Raw genomic sequence first — 16,805 nt, 5'->3', positions numbered from 1 at the left:
TATTATTTCCGATGCTTCATTTCTTCTTTTTGTGTGAACCTCATGTCAATATGAATCTCCCTAGGTAGAGACCGGTCAAGGTTTCAAGCGAGAACAAAACACTTTCTCAATAGATATCGCATAAAGCCACTGTGACCAACGACTTCAAATCTCTCAATAACACACAAAGTATTCCTGATGCTTCTACAGCAACCTTGAGAGAACTGTATCTTAAACCTATTCTACAGGTAGAATGAAATTAAAACCCCTGGCCTACTTTAACCCACCTGAGATGCTTTTCTAGGTATAAACCTTAGATTGATATCTCCCAGGAGATCAATCAAGGACCAAGGTAGCAAAGCTAAAGAACATGCTTTCTCGGTATCTAACACATCAAGCCACTACAACTTCAGCACAATCAACTCTTGATAGAAGCACAAAGCTTGCAAAATAACTTTTCAACAAACCATCATTCTTGTGCTATTTCAAGGCGTCCTTTCTTCCCTCGAGCCAGTCCCCACAGCCTTCTCTCTTCTTTTTTCATCATGACCAAAGGAGTCCCTAAACCACAACACAGACTTCATTGAAACCACAAGCACTCCTGGAAACATACGCAGAAGTTTGGAGTCCAAAGCCAACATCACCGAAACAATGCATCTCAAACTGACAGAAGACGCAATGGATGCCGTCGGGTCCCGCGACATCAACACAGCGACTGTCTTCTTCGTCTATCCTGATGGGACTAAATTCGAGGGAAGGGTCACCAAGGCGGAGGATTATGATGTTTTTGACGGAATAATCACTCTTCAGCCTGACTTCACCCCGTTCCAGATTCGGTTGCTTGCCCTGTACGACCGAGCGTATCGATTTCAGTCAGAATGTCTTTGTATACCTGATAAATTTGGATTCTTCTCTCCTGGTCCCCATTTGAACCATGATTGACTACGCGAACTACTATGGCTCTTTTCGTGCCTCATTACCTCCGTTCCTTGGGGTGTGGTAATCTCACTCTGCATACTCCTAGCACCTGCGAATGGAGATGAAGACTGGAATTGGGGAAAACGGTTCCTAGGGCAATTGAAACTATGGCTGCTTGTGACAGCGGTCAATTTTGTTTGGATGGCGGCAGTCTGGGTCAGAATATGTCTGCGTCGCACTTCGGAGAAGAGGAGACTTGCTCAACGAGAGGAGACCCAAACTGTTTAAGGCGTAGGGCAAGATCTCCCAGTTACTTTTTTATCGAGTAAAAAGGAACTGGTTGATAGTTGAGTCTTGTTTATCTCTCCCGCACCAATAATTCTTTTCACTCGACGAAAAGACAAGAGAAGAGTGGCCGAGTATTGATGTACTATCTGGCAACCAAGAACTCAAGTCAAAAGTCTGGATTACAGCAATGCCGGTCTCAGCTTGGGCTTGTAGTGTTGAGTCGTGCATCAGAAACTTGAGAGATGAGTTTAGGAGTAGTCGGCCTACAAATTGAACTACTTTTGGTTCCATTCATTGTGGTGCGCGAAGTGGTCTTTTTCAAACACAGTGATCAATCTGATGACTAAAAATAATGTGAAGTAAAGGGATGCAGGACACTTCTACTTCCTTCTACTGCACTTTTCGTAGGGAGGACGTTACTGCTCGCTCCTCCAAGCTTACAGCAAAGAAGCCTAGCAGTTCATAGCTGATATCATCATAAACCTGAGTGACAAGGGTCTTCACTGTACACTCAAGACTTGACTGGATGCATTCTTACAGATAAATACAATGCATGACGAATCAGCGCTGAAGTTTCCCATCTGAAAATCATGATGGAACCTCTTGTCAGGTGACGTAGCTGGGTCCCCGCAAAGTGTGGCGCGTGGGGTAAAGGGGTGGCGCGGTCTGGGCTGAGCTGAGTGTGCTCGGACTTCTACCATTGTTCTCCGCCAGGTGAGACAGAGAGAGTCTAGACAGTCAGAGTAAGGTCGACACGGCGAAAGAAGCGCTCCAGCCGACAAGAGCAGACGCAGCCAATTGAGAAATGGCGGTGTGGTTATGCGATATGGCACGCTATGTGCATCAGATAATGGGCTCGTCTCATGATATAAGAGGGGTTAAGAACTCATGATGGTCAAGTTGAATAATGACCGTGAACAATTAGATGTGTGCGTCTGGTTGCAGCTTGTCCAGATCGTGGAATGGGATGGCTAGATGGGTCTGGTCTGGCCACTATCTACAGTGAAGCATGGGCATGGCATGGATGGCTGATTGCGTCAGCGTGGGCAGATGGGGAGAAAGCTAAAGACGTCTGACTCAATCATGGCCTTGAGCCCTTGATGAACAGGACTCACAACTTTACCATTTGTGTCAATATGTCTCTCTTCCCCTGTCAATTAATCCCAGTTATTATGTACAGTATGATACTAAGGATGCCGAATGTCTTCTGCAGACACTTGGACGTGAGAACGTCTTTCGCCACCAAGACCCTTAAGGGTATCTGACCTGATGGATGTACAGCAGTACCTTGATGATCTGCTCCCTGGACCGTGAGTTAGTGGTCAGTTTAACTTCATGCCTATTTTGTTCTTTGTTAAGCGATATTTCTACTGAACTGTCAAGTATGGGCTGTCTCGCTATGCTTTGCGCTAGGAAACCGAAACGCAAAAGCTTCACGCATTCGGCCAAGGGTCTCGCAACTTTACGGGAACGAATTTGGAGGCTTTCTCCAGAAACGGGAATTCATTGTTGGAAGCCTCGGGAGGATTAGCCAACTTGAAGATTGATCGGCATGAGCGAGTCCAAAGAACAAGAACAAGAGCGTGACGAGAAGCACACCAAGTTTAAACCTTTCACTAAATAATTAACACAAACAGACCCAGAATAGATAGCGCAACATCGGGCAGCCCATCCCCGCAATGATGTCCTGGCAAATGACACAAGAGCCCTGGAGGGTTTCTCATGGCGTGGTCCAGCACGGTAACTTAGCGGTAAATCGTGACAGCCCTGATAGGACGCTTTGACATTGAGGCAGAGCAAAGCAAAGCAGAACAGAACAGGGTAGGGTAAGACAAGGTGGTTGCTTGTTTGGTAGAAGACAAGTGACGATCTGTTCTAGATTTTGACTGAATGAAAGAGAGGCTGGATTGATTTGTGCCAAAGGATACAGTATTGTATCAAAGACCAAAAGAAACTCTTGAAATCGAGATGCGGTAGTGAATTGATGCGGTGCATTCTAGACATCCATGCAGATGAGAATTCGGCTGGTACAGTACGATAAGATGAGGCTTGCGGCGAAGCGGACCTCTCAAGATGATGAAACGATTGACAAGATGCATCAAACACCATAGTAGGTGCATGGAAGTTGAATACCGAATACCGTAACTACAATACATACTAGGTTTCTGTGTTTTGCCGCCGTCGTCACTTGCTTATCTTTATCGTCAGCCTTCACCAAACAACGACAATCACTGATAACATCGTTGGTTCTGTTATGCAACACAAGAAACACGATCTCATATTTGTCCAACCTTTTCGTAGACGCCCGTAAAGACGTTGCAACCACCGACAAAGAGTAACTCGCCAAGAGAGACCTTCTTTCGGACGAAGCGACAGTGCAACGCACACAAAAAGGGAGCCTGCAGTACAACTGAAACTGGACTGCAATCGTGGGTTGGGGTTGGGGTTAGGTGTGTGTGTGTGGGTATGCAGGTGAGGTTACCCTTGACCTTGACGGACAACGCCACAGTGTTTTGTGAGGTTCCATTTCTGGATTCATCAACCTGCTCTTCACGATCAAGGTTGGTGTTGAAAATGGTCTGGGCTTTGTCATGCCTTGAATCACTACCCTACAGCATGGTGATGATAGTATCCAGGACCCGTCAAGCGTCACAGCACTCACGTCACAAAACTTCCAGAAGCCTGGGAATGATGATGATCATTCTCTCAGACATTTCGCCTCTCGTGGCGATAGTTAACACTAGAGAACCCTGGAGGCCGTTTCGATAATGGTTCGACCACTGGGGAAACAGTGTCGATTATTAACAACATCTCATTCGGCCGCTGACCAGGGCACAAAAACAACAACAAAGAGAAGGGGATGCGATCTGCAGACTGGAGGGGCCATGACAGAATAGCACAGTGCAGCGCCTTTGTCCAGCCCAGCCCGCCACGTTTCCAACAGACCAAGGACCCATGTCCAGACCCAAACCATCATGAACAGCACAGGACAGGGTCTCGAGGCCGCCCAGTCACAGCTGACACCAACCCTCCCTCGCATCGCGCTGGTGGTCGGGAAAGGCTTCTTGGACGGTCATGCACAGTGTTCTGCTAGACCCTAGTGCTCACTGCCTTCGCAAGGTACCGTCGAGCTATCACCGCCTGCTTCCCACCCACCAAACCAATGCCTTTAGAATACAGTGCAGAGTGCAGAACTGCCCGAAGCCTTGCCTTTCCGCTCATCCCCCTTCCCTTCCCGTCCCGCAATGGACGATGCGATACGATTGTAACTGGGGCTGCTTCGGCAGTGCGCTGCATCGAACTGCAAGCACTTGACTTGACTGCACCTCAAGTTGCGTTAGCTGGTATCGTGGGTCAAGGCAAGACCAGCAATGTTATTCGGTACCTGAGGGTACCGTGCCTCCCGCTCCAATACACCAGATCAGATATGTGCGCCGTGATATATTGACGAGAGATTGATTGGAGTGCGGGGGCTTCCAACGTCGCAGATGAGAAACGGCAGTCAATTAATTCCGTATGGTGGAAGGGCGAAGGACCAAGGTAGTGGATAATAACAATTTCAGCATGTCAATAAACGGACAGGCGCGCACAATCCAATCAATGGACAAGATTAGCATGCTGCACCAGGGCATAGCGCCTAATCTCACGACGGCGAGAGCCCTGGAGGAGACGGTCAGAAAGGGGCTTTCCTGCGCTAGCACAGGGGAATTGCAGTGGAAGAGCACGCGGTCAAGATGGTGCCTGAGTCTGAGACTGAGACTGCGACTCCAAGTGGAGGATCCTCACTGTGTGTTTGGGTATTGTATGGGTAGTGTCCGTAGCTCAAATTCCGTCACTCACCTGATGAACAATGCGCACCCCTGGCCCGACAGACTAGCACGGTCTGTACAGTGCAATACAGTAGACAGACAGCCCTGAGATGGGATGTTCTCAAATAGATAGACGGGGCAGGGGACAAAGCGGAGAGCAGTCAAGTGACGAAGGTTGGAATGGGGAACCCCGAGAGGGCCGACTGAGCATTCAATCTTCAATCTAGCACTGGGCTTGTGAGTGTGAGTGCAGTAGCTCACACCCTTGTAGGATAGGCGCTGAGTTTCGGATACCGCCTGGTGTGCAGGTGAACCCAGAATAGGACAAGTAGCTTGCACTCAGCCCCCTAGCAAATGCGTGTGTTGTCTAGCTTTCTGAACACGCTGGTGGTACTGTGCTTGCGTGAAGCAAGACAGACTGTGCAGTTCCTAAACATCCCTACCCTGAGCGACCAGGATTAAACTACCAGCATGCCACCAAGATTACACTGTGGCACAAGCTATTCTAGCAATATGCCAATCATAACAAGGTGGCAAAGAGAGCCTGGCCACCGTCCGCAGGTTGTGATTTGCCAGAGATTGGTCCCACCCTCATCTCCTGGCTCTGCAGGCGCTTCATGTGGGCTTTAGTGTGGACTCAGTGGATCTTAGTGGGCTCACAGTGTCCCCAACCAACAAAATCCAATTGCCCGCCGTCCCCGGTGTGCAGTCACTGAACTGTAGGTATCCCGCCTGCCCCCTTCCATTTCTATTTTACTTATCAAAGCCAGCCCGTCACCTTCCACTTTCTCTCCGCCCCTCCTACCTCGTCTCGCTTCGCTCCCACTCTATTTCCCACAATTCATCTCTCGTCAACCAAAAACCTACATCAACCAACAAACTTACTCTCCTCTTCAACACAACCCAACTCAACTCATCTCTCCTATCTTGTCTGCGACTTTTTGGATTTGTCCATTACGACTATTAACGACGACTTTCAAACACTTCGTTTCTTGATTGTGTTTTTATCGCCCATCTGATTAATCCCGCACCAATTCCGGAAATCACAACAACGCGACTTTCGCCCGACTCGCATAATGTCTGCATACTACACCTCCTACAACGCTCACCCAGCGCACCCCGCTCCCATGTCGCACAACCACCACGCCGGCCGAAATCGCAGAGCTCCTCGTCTGTCCATGTCTCAACAAGTCCAGCGCCAGTTCCGATCTGGTCCCCGTAACATGAACATGAAGGATCCCGAGGTTGCTGCCATCTCATCTTTCCGAACCAAGTTCGAGACCAGCCGGTCTTTCGATCTTGAGGATGACATGGAGTTCTGCCCCGGTCTGTTGACTGAGACTGACGTGAGTTGTCCTGTTGCTGTTCACCCCAGCGCATCAATCTGACCTGTTGTTCGCAGTTGGTCTCCATCTCCAGCGCGTCCGAGCGCTCCTCACTAGCCAGCAACTCTCCTGACTCTTCTCCTACGCAACATCCCAACACTGTTGCTCCTGGCTTCTCCCTCAATTCGACATCTCCCGCTTTCATTCCTCCCTCTTACCAGCACCAGCCTAGCATGAAGCTTCACCAGCCCTCCGCCACCCGCGGCCGCAATGCCATTCCCATCATCAACCCCGCTACTGGCATTACCATGTCAAGCCCTCCTCAGTCAGTATCACCTGGCAGGATGCAACAGTCTATGCGTCGATGGTAAACCGCACCTGGTCGCCACTCATACATCATGTATGGGTTGACTGGTGTGTCGAATCACTGGCGATGTGCTTTGAACTGCAAACACACCTGTTAGTTCTTGGCAGCTGTTCATCTTGGCGGACACATTGACTGATCGAGACTTGATCTTGGTATCATCTTATCATTAACTGGGCTGGTTTCCTCGGAGGCTTTTTTGAGGAGTTCTCGCTTGACGCGACTGCTTGTTGTTGATTTAAACAATCTTCGACAATCATCACACTTACCATCCAAACCTATCTCATCTGTATAAACATTCCTAATCGACATCTCTTGTTTTAATCAACAAGTTTACGAGGATACTATTGGCACGGCATGATAAAGATCGATACCATTTTCGGCTTGGTTACTTTGTTATTTTTGCAACAAATCAAATACCTAGGGTTGGGTGTCCGCCTCGCAAGATGAGGCTTCAAGACACGAACGGGCGTTTCTTTGCTTTTTTAAAGACGACATTGCATTGGTGTTGGACGGCACAAGTATCGGATTTTACGGCATCAATTGCTTTCATCTCTTTTTTTTATATGGGAGGCGCGGGTTGGCCTTACCATTCTTACCAAAATGTCTTCTCTCATCGCGGTCATGGGTTATGAAGTCAACAAGAGAAAAAGAACAACATAGAAGGGAGTGCTTTTTCGCAAGCGGGGTCTTTACCGGTGTTATTTGATCGGTCGCATCTTGGAAATATCTTTGGGCGGTGGTCAGGATCGAGACGAACGGTGTTTTGCGAGTATTGGTATCCCTTGAATGGGACGGAATCTGGGAAATTACGGGGAGTTGGTCGAATTTCTGGTGTTATCCCGCTGTTGCATTGAATGGGAACGCAAAAGGACGACCTTTGCCCCTTTCTTTTTCTTTGTATCATCTTGGGATGGCCTATACATTTGTCCTCTTTTTGTTTTCTTGTTCATGGATTAGGCTTCCAGCACCAGCGCTGGCCTACATTGTTTTTGGGACCGGAGTAGCTTATACTTTGGAGCGTTGCTTGATTTGCCCTTGTCCTGGTTGGACGGGCTTCTTTTTACAAATATTTTGTCTCGCCTTGGCTAGCATCTGGAGTGTTGGGTCCTGGGACATTTGTCATGATCAGATACAAAGAGGTTTTTGGGATTACGGGAGGCCCTCGAGCCTGGTTTTGCACTGCAGCGGTAGACTGCATTTGTGTGGCTATTGTTAACTGGGTATTGGCGCTGTCTGGTTGCGACAACGCGGCTTCAGCGCTGCGAGACGAGAATATACGAATGTTCAAATAATCTGAGGTTTCAACTCTGTGACATGTGTTAAGTGAATGTGTTATGTGTGAGTGTATATGAGGGATTTGATGTCCTTGCATGTGACGTGATGTTATGGTGTACAGGTAGGTAGCTGCAATCGCGAATTGTTGGGCCAATGGCAGACACGTAGAGCAGTTTTAAAGTATTTGTACATCAACAAGTGCCGGGCTGTTCCCGATCAACCAAACTGGAAGATGAATGCTCTGTTGTTGACTTCAGCTATGCATGAAGGGTAGTAAAGCATTCTATATTTCGTGATGATGATGGTTCAACCCCACAGTACCTACCAAGATTACCTACTAAGTTTCCCCTCATAGCAATAGCCCGTGCGTATTATCAACCATAGCCACGCAATTGGATCACCGTACTACCTACGGAGTATGCAGTTCATATGTAGGTCCAATAATTCATGGCAATCGCTTCCTCGGCAAAAAGTCTCGCCAACAAGGTCCATTGCCCCAATTGGGGTAGCATGAGCAGTAGGTAGTGGGGAATAGACGCATCCAATCTTCCATCATTTCAAGGAGAAAAGGAAAAAACAGAAGGCGTAAAGTTGATGATGCTCGTGACGTCACTCTCCTGCAAATGGTCAATAACCATACCCGGGAGGAGCAGTATTAAGCTCTTTCTCTGATCTCTCCCCCTACAGCTGTTTCTCCCTCTCCTCTTTCTTTCTATCTACTCAATTCTTTCAAGCTACTAAATACTTCAATTACCTCCAAAACCACTACCGCAAAGATGATGTCAGCTCGATCTATCATGACCATGCGCTCTGCGCAGGCTACCAAGATGATCTTGGGACGAGGATCCTTCACCACATCAGCACGCCTCGGCCTCAAGGAATCTTCAACTCGTAAGTCTCTCTCCCTCGACTCAATGCGGAATCGTTCGAGAGGCCCTTGCTTACATTACACGCAGAAACCAACGTTGACTACGAAAAGCACAAGCAGGACTCCCTCAAGAAGCAGAAGGAGGGCAGCGGCCACTGGAAGCCCGAGCTCGCCTCGGACAGCGAGGAGGCTGTCAAGGCTGACCGATCGCAAACTGATCCCAACAAGGACATCAAGAACCTCCAAGAGCGAACCAAGAAGGCGGCCGAGGAGACTCACAAGGCTGGCACTAGCACACGGGACAACATGTAAATGCGGCCCCAATAATTTAAATTGTTGATTGATTGAATGGATGAGCGGCTGATGGTTTGATCAATGGATTGTTCTGGGAGTTATAAGGTCCGGAAGATAGACTGGAACGTCTGAGCAAAATATTTTATTTAATGAGATTGGCTCAATGGCAACATTATCTTGTCTTCATCTCTTTGAGCGCCAATGCGAATGTGAATCTGGGTCAATTGAACGTGTGAAGTAAACACAGGTATGCCTCGATGTGGTTTGTTGACGCACTGAAATCGGTCAGCTCATCTCTTGGCAGTCTAATGATTCCATCATATTTGCATGGATGTTGGTAGAGGAACATTCATCGATGCGTCAAAATACAATCATACTTTTATCCCACTAGGTACTTATCTGCATCACCAACGCCAGAAATATTTGCCAAAGTACTCAATTGAATTACAGGCATTGTCCTTTCTCCTCAGGACATGAATACCGAGGATTCTCATGACGCGCGTGCTGGTGATGTAATTAATTCGAATACAGGGTAGCTTAGTTCGCGATGGATGCCCCTCAGAACTCAAGCTAAGCTCATCTTATCGATAAGTCCAATATTATCAAGCTCCTCCAAGCCATTAACATTTCGCCGGTCTCGGTCGGCGCAAAGCTCCGAAGTTACCAATCCCTCTACCTCCTCCGGGCACTATCCAGTTCATTGCTCGAACCTCGATCTGGAACGGAGATTAAGTCACCGACCCTTCGAGACAATGTCCGCAAACCCGCCATCCTTCCAATCTGCCCTTCTCGCAGGCGCCCTCGCTGGCACCACCGTCGATCTCTCTCTGTTCCCTCTCGACACCCTCAAGACTCGCCTCCAATCCTCGACCGGGTTCTTTCCTTCAGGTGGCTTTAGCGGCATTTATCGTGGCATTGGTTCTGCCCTCGTTGGTTCGGCTCCTGGCGCTGCGTTTTTCTTCTGCACATATGAGGGTGTAAAGGGTCTTTTGGCCGATAAGGATTATACTTCTGCGCCAGGATGGAAGGCTCCTGTCACGCACATGGCTGCTGCCAGTGCGGGTGAGATAGCTGCTTGTGCCGTGCGTGTACCAACTGAGGTTGTTAAGCAGCGTGCCCAGGCCGGTCATCATGGAGGTTCTTCGGCTGCAGCGCTGCGAGCTATTCTGTCGCGATACTCCAGCCATGGATTTGTTCCCATGTGGCGCGAGCTCTACCGTGGCTGGGGTATTACTGTCTTTCGTGAGGTGCCCTTCACCGTGATCCAGTTCCCGCTATGGGAGGCCATGAAGTCATGGGGGCGTCGCCGCCGTGGTGGGCGTGAGGTCACTGCTGCTGAGAGCGCTCTTTACGGAAGCATGGCTGGTGGTTTCTCTGCAGCACTTACTACGCCACTTGATGTGCTCAAGACAAGGGTCATGTTGTCCAAAGAGCGTGTGTCAGTGTCGAAAATATTCGGTCAAATAATGCGTGAGGAGGGCAGCAAGGCATTCTTCGCTGGTCTAGCGCCGCGAGTAACATGGATTTCTATAGGTGGCGCGATCTTCCTGGGAAGTTACCAATGGGCCATCAACACGATGAATGGTGTGGTATAGACAACCTTTCCACGCAGATGAAAAGAAAAACTGGTCGGCATGTATGATATCAAGCACGGAGCAAGGCGTCAAGAGATGGGCAGCTCAAACAGGGATAAAGGCTTAATTTCTCGCTAATGGTATATGCGCGTTGGGGGCATCTAACCTATGTATAAATCTACATACGATAAGGGGACTCGCTGGAGACGAAAGCCTGCCATCTAATATAAATAGGAAGGCATGAAAAATAGAAATGTACTGGACACTGATTGTCCTCTCATACAACATACAACAATGGAGGGGTCACCTACAGTCAGGCGGCCTTAAGGTTGAGGCTGAGAAGGAACTTGGCCGTCTGTGTTTGTCTCTTCTGCAGCGGTGCCTTCTAGAGTTTCCTCAGCCTCAGCTGGCTTGGTCTCTGGAGGAGGCGGGAACGGCCGGATCTCCTTTTTGCCATTGGCTTTGTAGTGCAGCACGATATCATTACCTCCCTTCCAGAGGTGAGTACGTAGAGTGGCCAGGGTTGTCACAGGGGAGAGCAGCTAAATAAAAGTAAGAAAAGAGAGAACTGTAAAGAGTGAAGAGAATGCACTTACCTGGTCGTTGCAGTAAAGTTCCAGATACTCTTCTGGTCTCATGGGATCTTCATCAGGTTCTTCAAGTGGTGGCTCGATCCTCTCGGCAACGTAGGAGAGAATTTTCCTGACTCGCAACATGCGATTCGCGTTGAGTCTGTTGTTTCCATCTGCCGAAGCAATGGCTGGAAGGCTGTCATCCATTGGATATAAGACGAACGAGACCTTGACTGGTTCTTTGAAAGGCATAATATTCTGAAGCAAAACATCGCCAAGCCACATGGGTGCCTTCTGCTCGATAAGTTCTGCATCCTTGCCAACGTCCTCGACAGTGCCTTGATATAAGTTGGCGCTGCCTCCCGATGTCTCCTCTTGGATGACAACTTTGGTTCCAGGCGGAAGTTTAAGAACAGGTGTATCGTTTGGCAGACTGGGCACCACTCGGGTCTCGACTGGTTTGTCAGGATTCTCAGCCAGTTGTCTGTCGTACTCCTGATGGATTTTCTGAATGACACCGAAGAAACTGTCGTCGACCTCCTTTTCTTTCTCATGGACGGATGATGATTCAGACTCTTCAGTCTTCTCCTCCACAATAGCAGGCTTCTCCGTTGTGGCTTGAGAAGCGGAGCGTGAAAGCTTCTTCGTACCAAAAGTCATGCGGAACTTCTTCTTACCAAATGGTGTGCTTGGCGATTTTGCATTGTCGGCCTTGTCCTTGTCCTTGTCCTTCTCTTTATCACCGTCTATCGACTTTTTCGAATCTGCATTATCCTGTGTTGGCGTGGATACCATACTCGCTGCCTTAACTGCTGACTCGAAAAGTTGCATGGGGCTATTGAAGTAGTCCTCTCTTTCTGTCGAAGGGCGACTGACATGCGACGTCCTCTTCTCAACAGGAGTCATTGGACTCGTTGCGGCATTTTCAGGCACATCAGGCAAACTGTTAGGACCTGACATGATGCTGGGGCCAGGAGTTGCTAAACCAATGCCTAACCCGGGCGTATTGGGGTAAGGATTGAGGTTGGGTTTTGGGGTGACTTGGTCTGCGTTATCCCAGTCCGGGATGGCGGACTTTGGTAATGATATCGACAATGGAGGGGCGTCGACGGTTCCTCCAGAGGCAACTTGCCTTGCTTCAATCCCCTCATTGAGCTTCTGACGATGCGCCTCATCTCTTCTGATTTCTTCATCGATGAGATTGGCAAAGAGATATCGAAGGATCCATTTTCCAAGACTGACTAGGTAGGGGTTAGTTGAATCTTGTCATTGATGCTAGTCATACTCACTCCTTTGATCTTCTCGGAACTCTACAGCCTCTGGTAACTCGAGCTCATCGGCATACACTTCAGCATCGAAACAGTTGAAAGGTTCTAGCACCACAGTAAGATTTCCAGAACTGAGATCAATGGAACACCATGGGGCGACAGCTTCAACCGTATTGACAAGGTGTTCCACGTCTTCCAGGTGTTGCTTGCCGAAGCTTTTGATGGGTTTGCACTGCTGAGGTTAGCCATCTTTTCCATCCCATGACAAAAGTTGCACACCTTGATCAAATCCCACAGCAACACATCACCGGCAGTATCCGACGTCAATACACGTCTCCTATCGTTAAGCAGCCTGTGTTTGAGCAATCCAAATTGTCCCTCGATTGTTTCTTCGGCCACCGCGTGAATTGGCTTGATATCGGATTCTCCTGAATCGATGATAGCCTCTGAACCTTTCCGTGTTGCAGCATCTGTGATGGTGGTAGAATCAGGATCCGGCCCAGATCGCGCAGGGAAGGAAGCAGCCGCAGAGATGCGTAAGATAGACTCGGCGGGGATTTCTTTCTTAGCAGTTCCATTCACTGCTGGAGGTGAAGCCTCGCGTGGCCTGTTGGAGGCGTTTGACGTAGCTCTGTGGTGTCGAACTGATTCCGGGAGCTTGATGTTGGTATCGGTATCAACATCTTCCCATCGGTTGATTGATGACCTATTAGTTGCTGTCCAAATATGACCTCCGGCTGCAACAACCTTGCCCACTCCGATGTGCTCATGTGCCACGGCAAGACTTAGACCATCGTCCATTTCTTCTAGGCTGCCCCGCACATCTGTCTTAGCTACCAGACCGGAGCGATCTGAACTGTAGAAAACACCGAGTGTTGGGTCATCGGAGAACAGTGACCAGACACTCTCATCGTGCATCGTAAACGTGTACATGCAGCGACCGTTCTTGATACTCCACATCTTAACCGTCTTGTCGGCACTAGCACTAAGAATAGTGTCTCCAGCATCGTCAATCAGAATCGCGCGAATATTGTCAACGTGGCCAACAAGTTTAGAGACCTTGTCGCCAGTTCGAGGATCATACAAGCGCACCGTCTTCTCTGGACCACCACTCGCCATGATGTTGCGCCCGACACGTAGGGCATATACAGAACCCTTCTCGGCAATTTCCTCGCCTTGAACGTCGATCTCGAGTGTTTTGCCGGCGCCATTGAGATCCCAAAGGCAGATCTTGCGGTCGAGACCACCAGAGGCGACCCAATTTGCGCCCATATCTGGAGGCGGGGTTGTAACACATTTGACATAATCAGCATGCTCGCCTATCGTCTCGACGCGGGTGTTATCCTCTTCGGAATATGGTCGCCAGACCTTTACTGTAAGGTCGGATGAGCCAGAAACCAGGGCTGTATTGTTCTGCGAAAGGGCAATATCGTTGATCCAGTGCATATGCGCATGGGTTTGTGCTCGGAATTTGGTCGTGGACTTGGGTTTCTTGTCTTCGGAGGCGGCAGGCGTCGAATCGGTAATGTCGCTACGGCTCTTGAGATCGAGGTTTAAGTCCCAAGCGCAAACAATGCCGTCTCGGCCACCCGAGTATCTATAGGAAATGAGGGTTAGCAAATTGTCCTCTGAGGCTTAGGCTACCGAAATAAAGCAGCCTAATTCCTAGTCTAAGCTTGCATAAGGCGACTAAATTATTTCGTCTCTTATGTTTTCGGCGAGCTTACAGAATTGCATTATCGTTATCGACGGCAAGGCCATTGACACCTAGACGATGGCCGCCTTCAGAGGATTTGGCATTTTCAAGGACTAAGGTACTACAATTAGCAGCTTGTTCAGGAGCGGTCTCAAGATATGTCATCTCACCATAGCTAATCCTTTGGCGCGCCTTCTTGGCCATGGCGTAATGTGAGAGAGTAAGTGTTCCAAGTCAAGCAATGCGCCGGTGAGGCTAATGTCACACAAATGACGGGAAGGCGCAGGAGAGAAGAGAGCTGCCACGGTTCAGCGCTTTCAATTAAGTGATGTGGTGCGTAGTGGTATGAAGATGGTAGGTCATAAGTCCCAGTGTAGTGCAGCATCGGGGTTCGGATAAGTGGTGAATGGATGGATGATTTGCGGAATGCGGGATGGGGAAGCTTCCACCCATGGAAAGTGGAGGGGCCTAGCCTAGCCTAGGTACCTACCTACTGGAGTGCAGTGAGCGATGGAACTGAACTGGTGGATGGACTGCAGCTTGACTATCTAGGTAGTATGTACTCACGGATTATCTCCAGGGGTTGCCATTCCCATTCCCAAACCTCTACTCTCTACCTGGTCTAGTTCTGTTGGACCTCAAGCAGAAGAAGGATTGAAAGCCGTGGCCTGGGCTAGCCAGAGAGAGGAGAAGCCTCGTGAGTTCTGAACTTGGAAGCTAGGTGCAGAGGATTGAAACCCCTGGACCCCTGTCAATCAATCACATCACACACCCAAATACGGATACCCGGCCTTCTAACAAACCAACAGCGGGGTTGGGGGCGGGTGGGTACAGAAGAATTGTCTTCTGAGGCTTAGACTGCCAGAATAAAGTAACCTAAAAGCTAGTCTAAGGTGACCGAACTATTTCGTCTCTTATGCTCTCGGCCTCCAATCTTCCGACATCTAGACGGGGGTTGGTAGTGTATCTAGGTAGGTAGGTAGGTATGGAAGATCCAATCCAATTACAGTACTCTGTAAGCCCAGGGCAACTCTTAATTGACCTTTGCCCAATCCAATCCAGTCGCATCTCACGTTCAACTGTTGTGGGAGTTATTGTTTACTTCCATGTACCTAGTCATTGAGGAATCGGATTCTTTGAAACGAAGTACATACTGCCCTGTAGTGTACATGTTAGATGTCGCATGTCTCAGATCTTGTGCAGATTGTCATCCACTTACAACCAGAGGGGGAAGAGAAAAAGCAATTACACCCATGCCTAACCATGTACAAAGAAGAAAAAGAGATGCTTGGCTCGAGTATCATGACGATGCGACTCAATTGAAATCATTCATTTCATAACAAGTAAATCGAGAAGCCCCATGAACTCCAAGTATCTCTTCGTCGCAGAATAAAAAAAAACCTCCATACTCCATGTTCCCAAGTTGATACCCGTATTACTCCGAACCGAATCATTCCATTATAGGCTCCCCTGCCCTCCCTCCCTTCACTTCCCTTGTTTTCTCTCACTGGCAAACGCAGCATCCGACCGAGCACCACCGCGAGGATCGGAATCGGCTGGGCTTGTTCTCACACTGCGCGCAGTCGTCGTCGACTTTGGTGATATCTTCTTTTCTCCCAGGACAGTCTTCTCGGTAGCATCTTGTGTTGCCACGCAAGACGCGATGACCGCAGCGGTGCTCGATTAACGTTTTGGTACACATTGTAGTTTGGAAGATGGAGTAGTCTGAGTTTGAGAGGGTTGTTCACAGTACTGCTGAGGCTTGCCTGGCCGAGATGGGTTTAATCGTGTGATGGCAATAGGCAGATAGATTCGCTAGTCGGGCGCAATGTCGTGCTTTCTTTGTCGCTCTCAAGGGATGGAAAATGAACAAAAGGACAGTGTTGCTTTGATGCGCGTATTATTGCGAGTTTGTAAATGTGATGGTGATATACGTCTCTTGGCTGGGATGCCGTTCAGCTTCGATGTATATGATTCAAAGTTTTTGGCTGCAATTGGGGACAATGTAAGAATTGTGTTTGCACCCAAACACAAGGAAGCAATTGAACTCCAAGGGCCAAAAGGGCATGACGCGGACTACGGCCCCAACGGGAAGAAGGGAGTGAAGCTCGTGACGCGGCTTCGACCAATGGCTGAATGGGTGTGGTAGATGTTGCACTTGGGTCTTGGAACCATGCCGAGGCCTCCGGTTGGATACGAGAATTTACTGAGACTGACTATTCTAGGCTAAATTCCATGGGGAAGCTGAGGCTTTTGTTCTGAAATTCGATTCGATTTGGGCAAGTGGCTCGATTTTTCTTGGTGGCTTGATGTGTCCTGGTCGATCAAACGACATTGAGCTTCATATGAAGTCAGGGCTTCGGCTAAAACGCATATGACACTGTCGATCACTGGAATCGATCGACCTACGGGTACCTGGACTTGCAATGAATCTGCCAACCTTATTTGTCTGTCAATTCAATAGCAACCACTCGTCCCTGGTGACATGGATGGAGGTTGGTTCGGGGTAAGCAATCTAGCCATGCAGGCGAAGGAACGACCGAAAAGTGGGAGAAAAAAAAAAAAAAAAAAA

General features: G+C 48.8%; 4 protein-coding genes across 4 annotated transcripts; 3 read left to right on the top strand and 1 right to left on the bottom strand.

Moving 5' to 3' along the window:
- Positions 1 to 6,070: 6,070 nt before the first annotated feature.
- On the top strand, positions 6,071 to 6,690 carry FIESC28_11186 (uncharacterized protein; the record flags this gene model as incomplete). Its single annotated transcript, XM_031165313.1, has 2 exons — positions 6,071 to 6,340; positions 6,397 to 6,690. 2 exons carry the CDS (start codon positions 6,071 to 6,073, stop codon positions 6,688 to 6,690), a joined length of 564 nt encoding a protein of 187 aa, XP_031010613.1.
- Positions 6,691 to 8,737: 2,047 nt separating this feature from the next.
- Positions 8,738 to 9,141, top strand: FIESC28_11185 (uncharacterized protein; the record flags this gene model as incomplete). The annotated part of the gene is made up of 2 exons (XM_031165312.1): positions 8,738 to 8,852; positions 8,918 to 9,141. 2 exons carry the CDS (start codon positions 8,738 to 8,740, stop codon positions 9,139 to 9,141), a joined length of 339 nt encoding a protein of 112 aa, XP_031010612.1.
- A 734-nt stretch (positions 9,142 to 9,875) lies between these two features.
- Positions 9,876 to 10,718, top strand: FIESC28_11184 (uncharacterized protein; the record flags this gene model as incomplete). Its single annotated transcript, XM_031165311.1, has 1 exon — positions 9,876 to 10,718. One exon carries the CDS (start codon positions 9,876 to 9,878, stop codon positions 10,716 to 10,718), a length of 843 nt encoding a protein of 280 aa, XP_031010611.1.
- Positions 10,719 to 11,020: 302 nt separating this feature from the next.
- FIESC28_11183 (uncharacterized protein) lies at positions 11,021 to 14,437 on the bottom strand (the record flags this gene model as incomplete). The annotated part of the gene is made up of 6 exons (XM_031165310.1): positions 11,021 to 11,239; positions 11,294 to 12,510; positions 12,559 to 12,769; positions 12,817 to 14,134; positions 14,265 to 14,346; positions 14,404 to 14,437. 6 exons carry the CDS (start codon positions 14,435 to 14,437, stop codon positions 11,021 to 11,023), a joined length of 3,081 nt encoding a protein of 1,026 aa, XP_031010610.1.
- Positions 14,438 to 16,805: the final 2,368 nt, after the last annotated feature.

Source organism: Fusarium coffeatum, assembly GCF_003316985.1.
Source record: "Fusarium coffeatum strain FIESC_28 chromosome Unknown BRIP53273_contig_372, whole genome shotgun sequence".
Lineage (NCBI taxonomy): Eukaryota > Fungi > Ascomycota > Sordariomycetes > Hypocreales > Nectriaceae > Fusarium > Fusarium coffeatum.
Note: the sequence above shows the minus strand (reverse complement) of the source record. Positions and strands in the feature narration are given on the sequence as shown.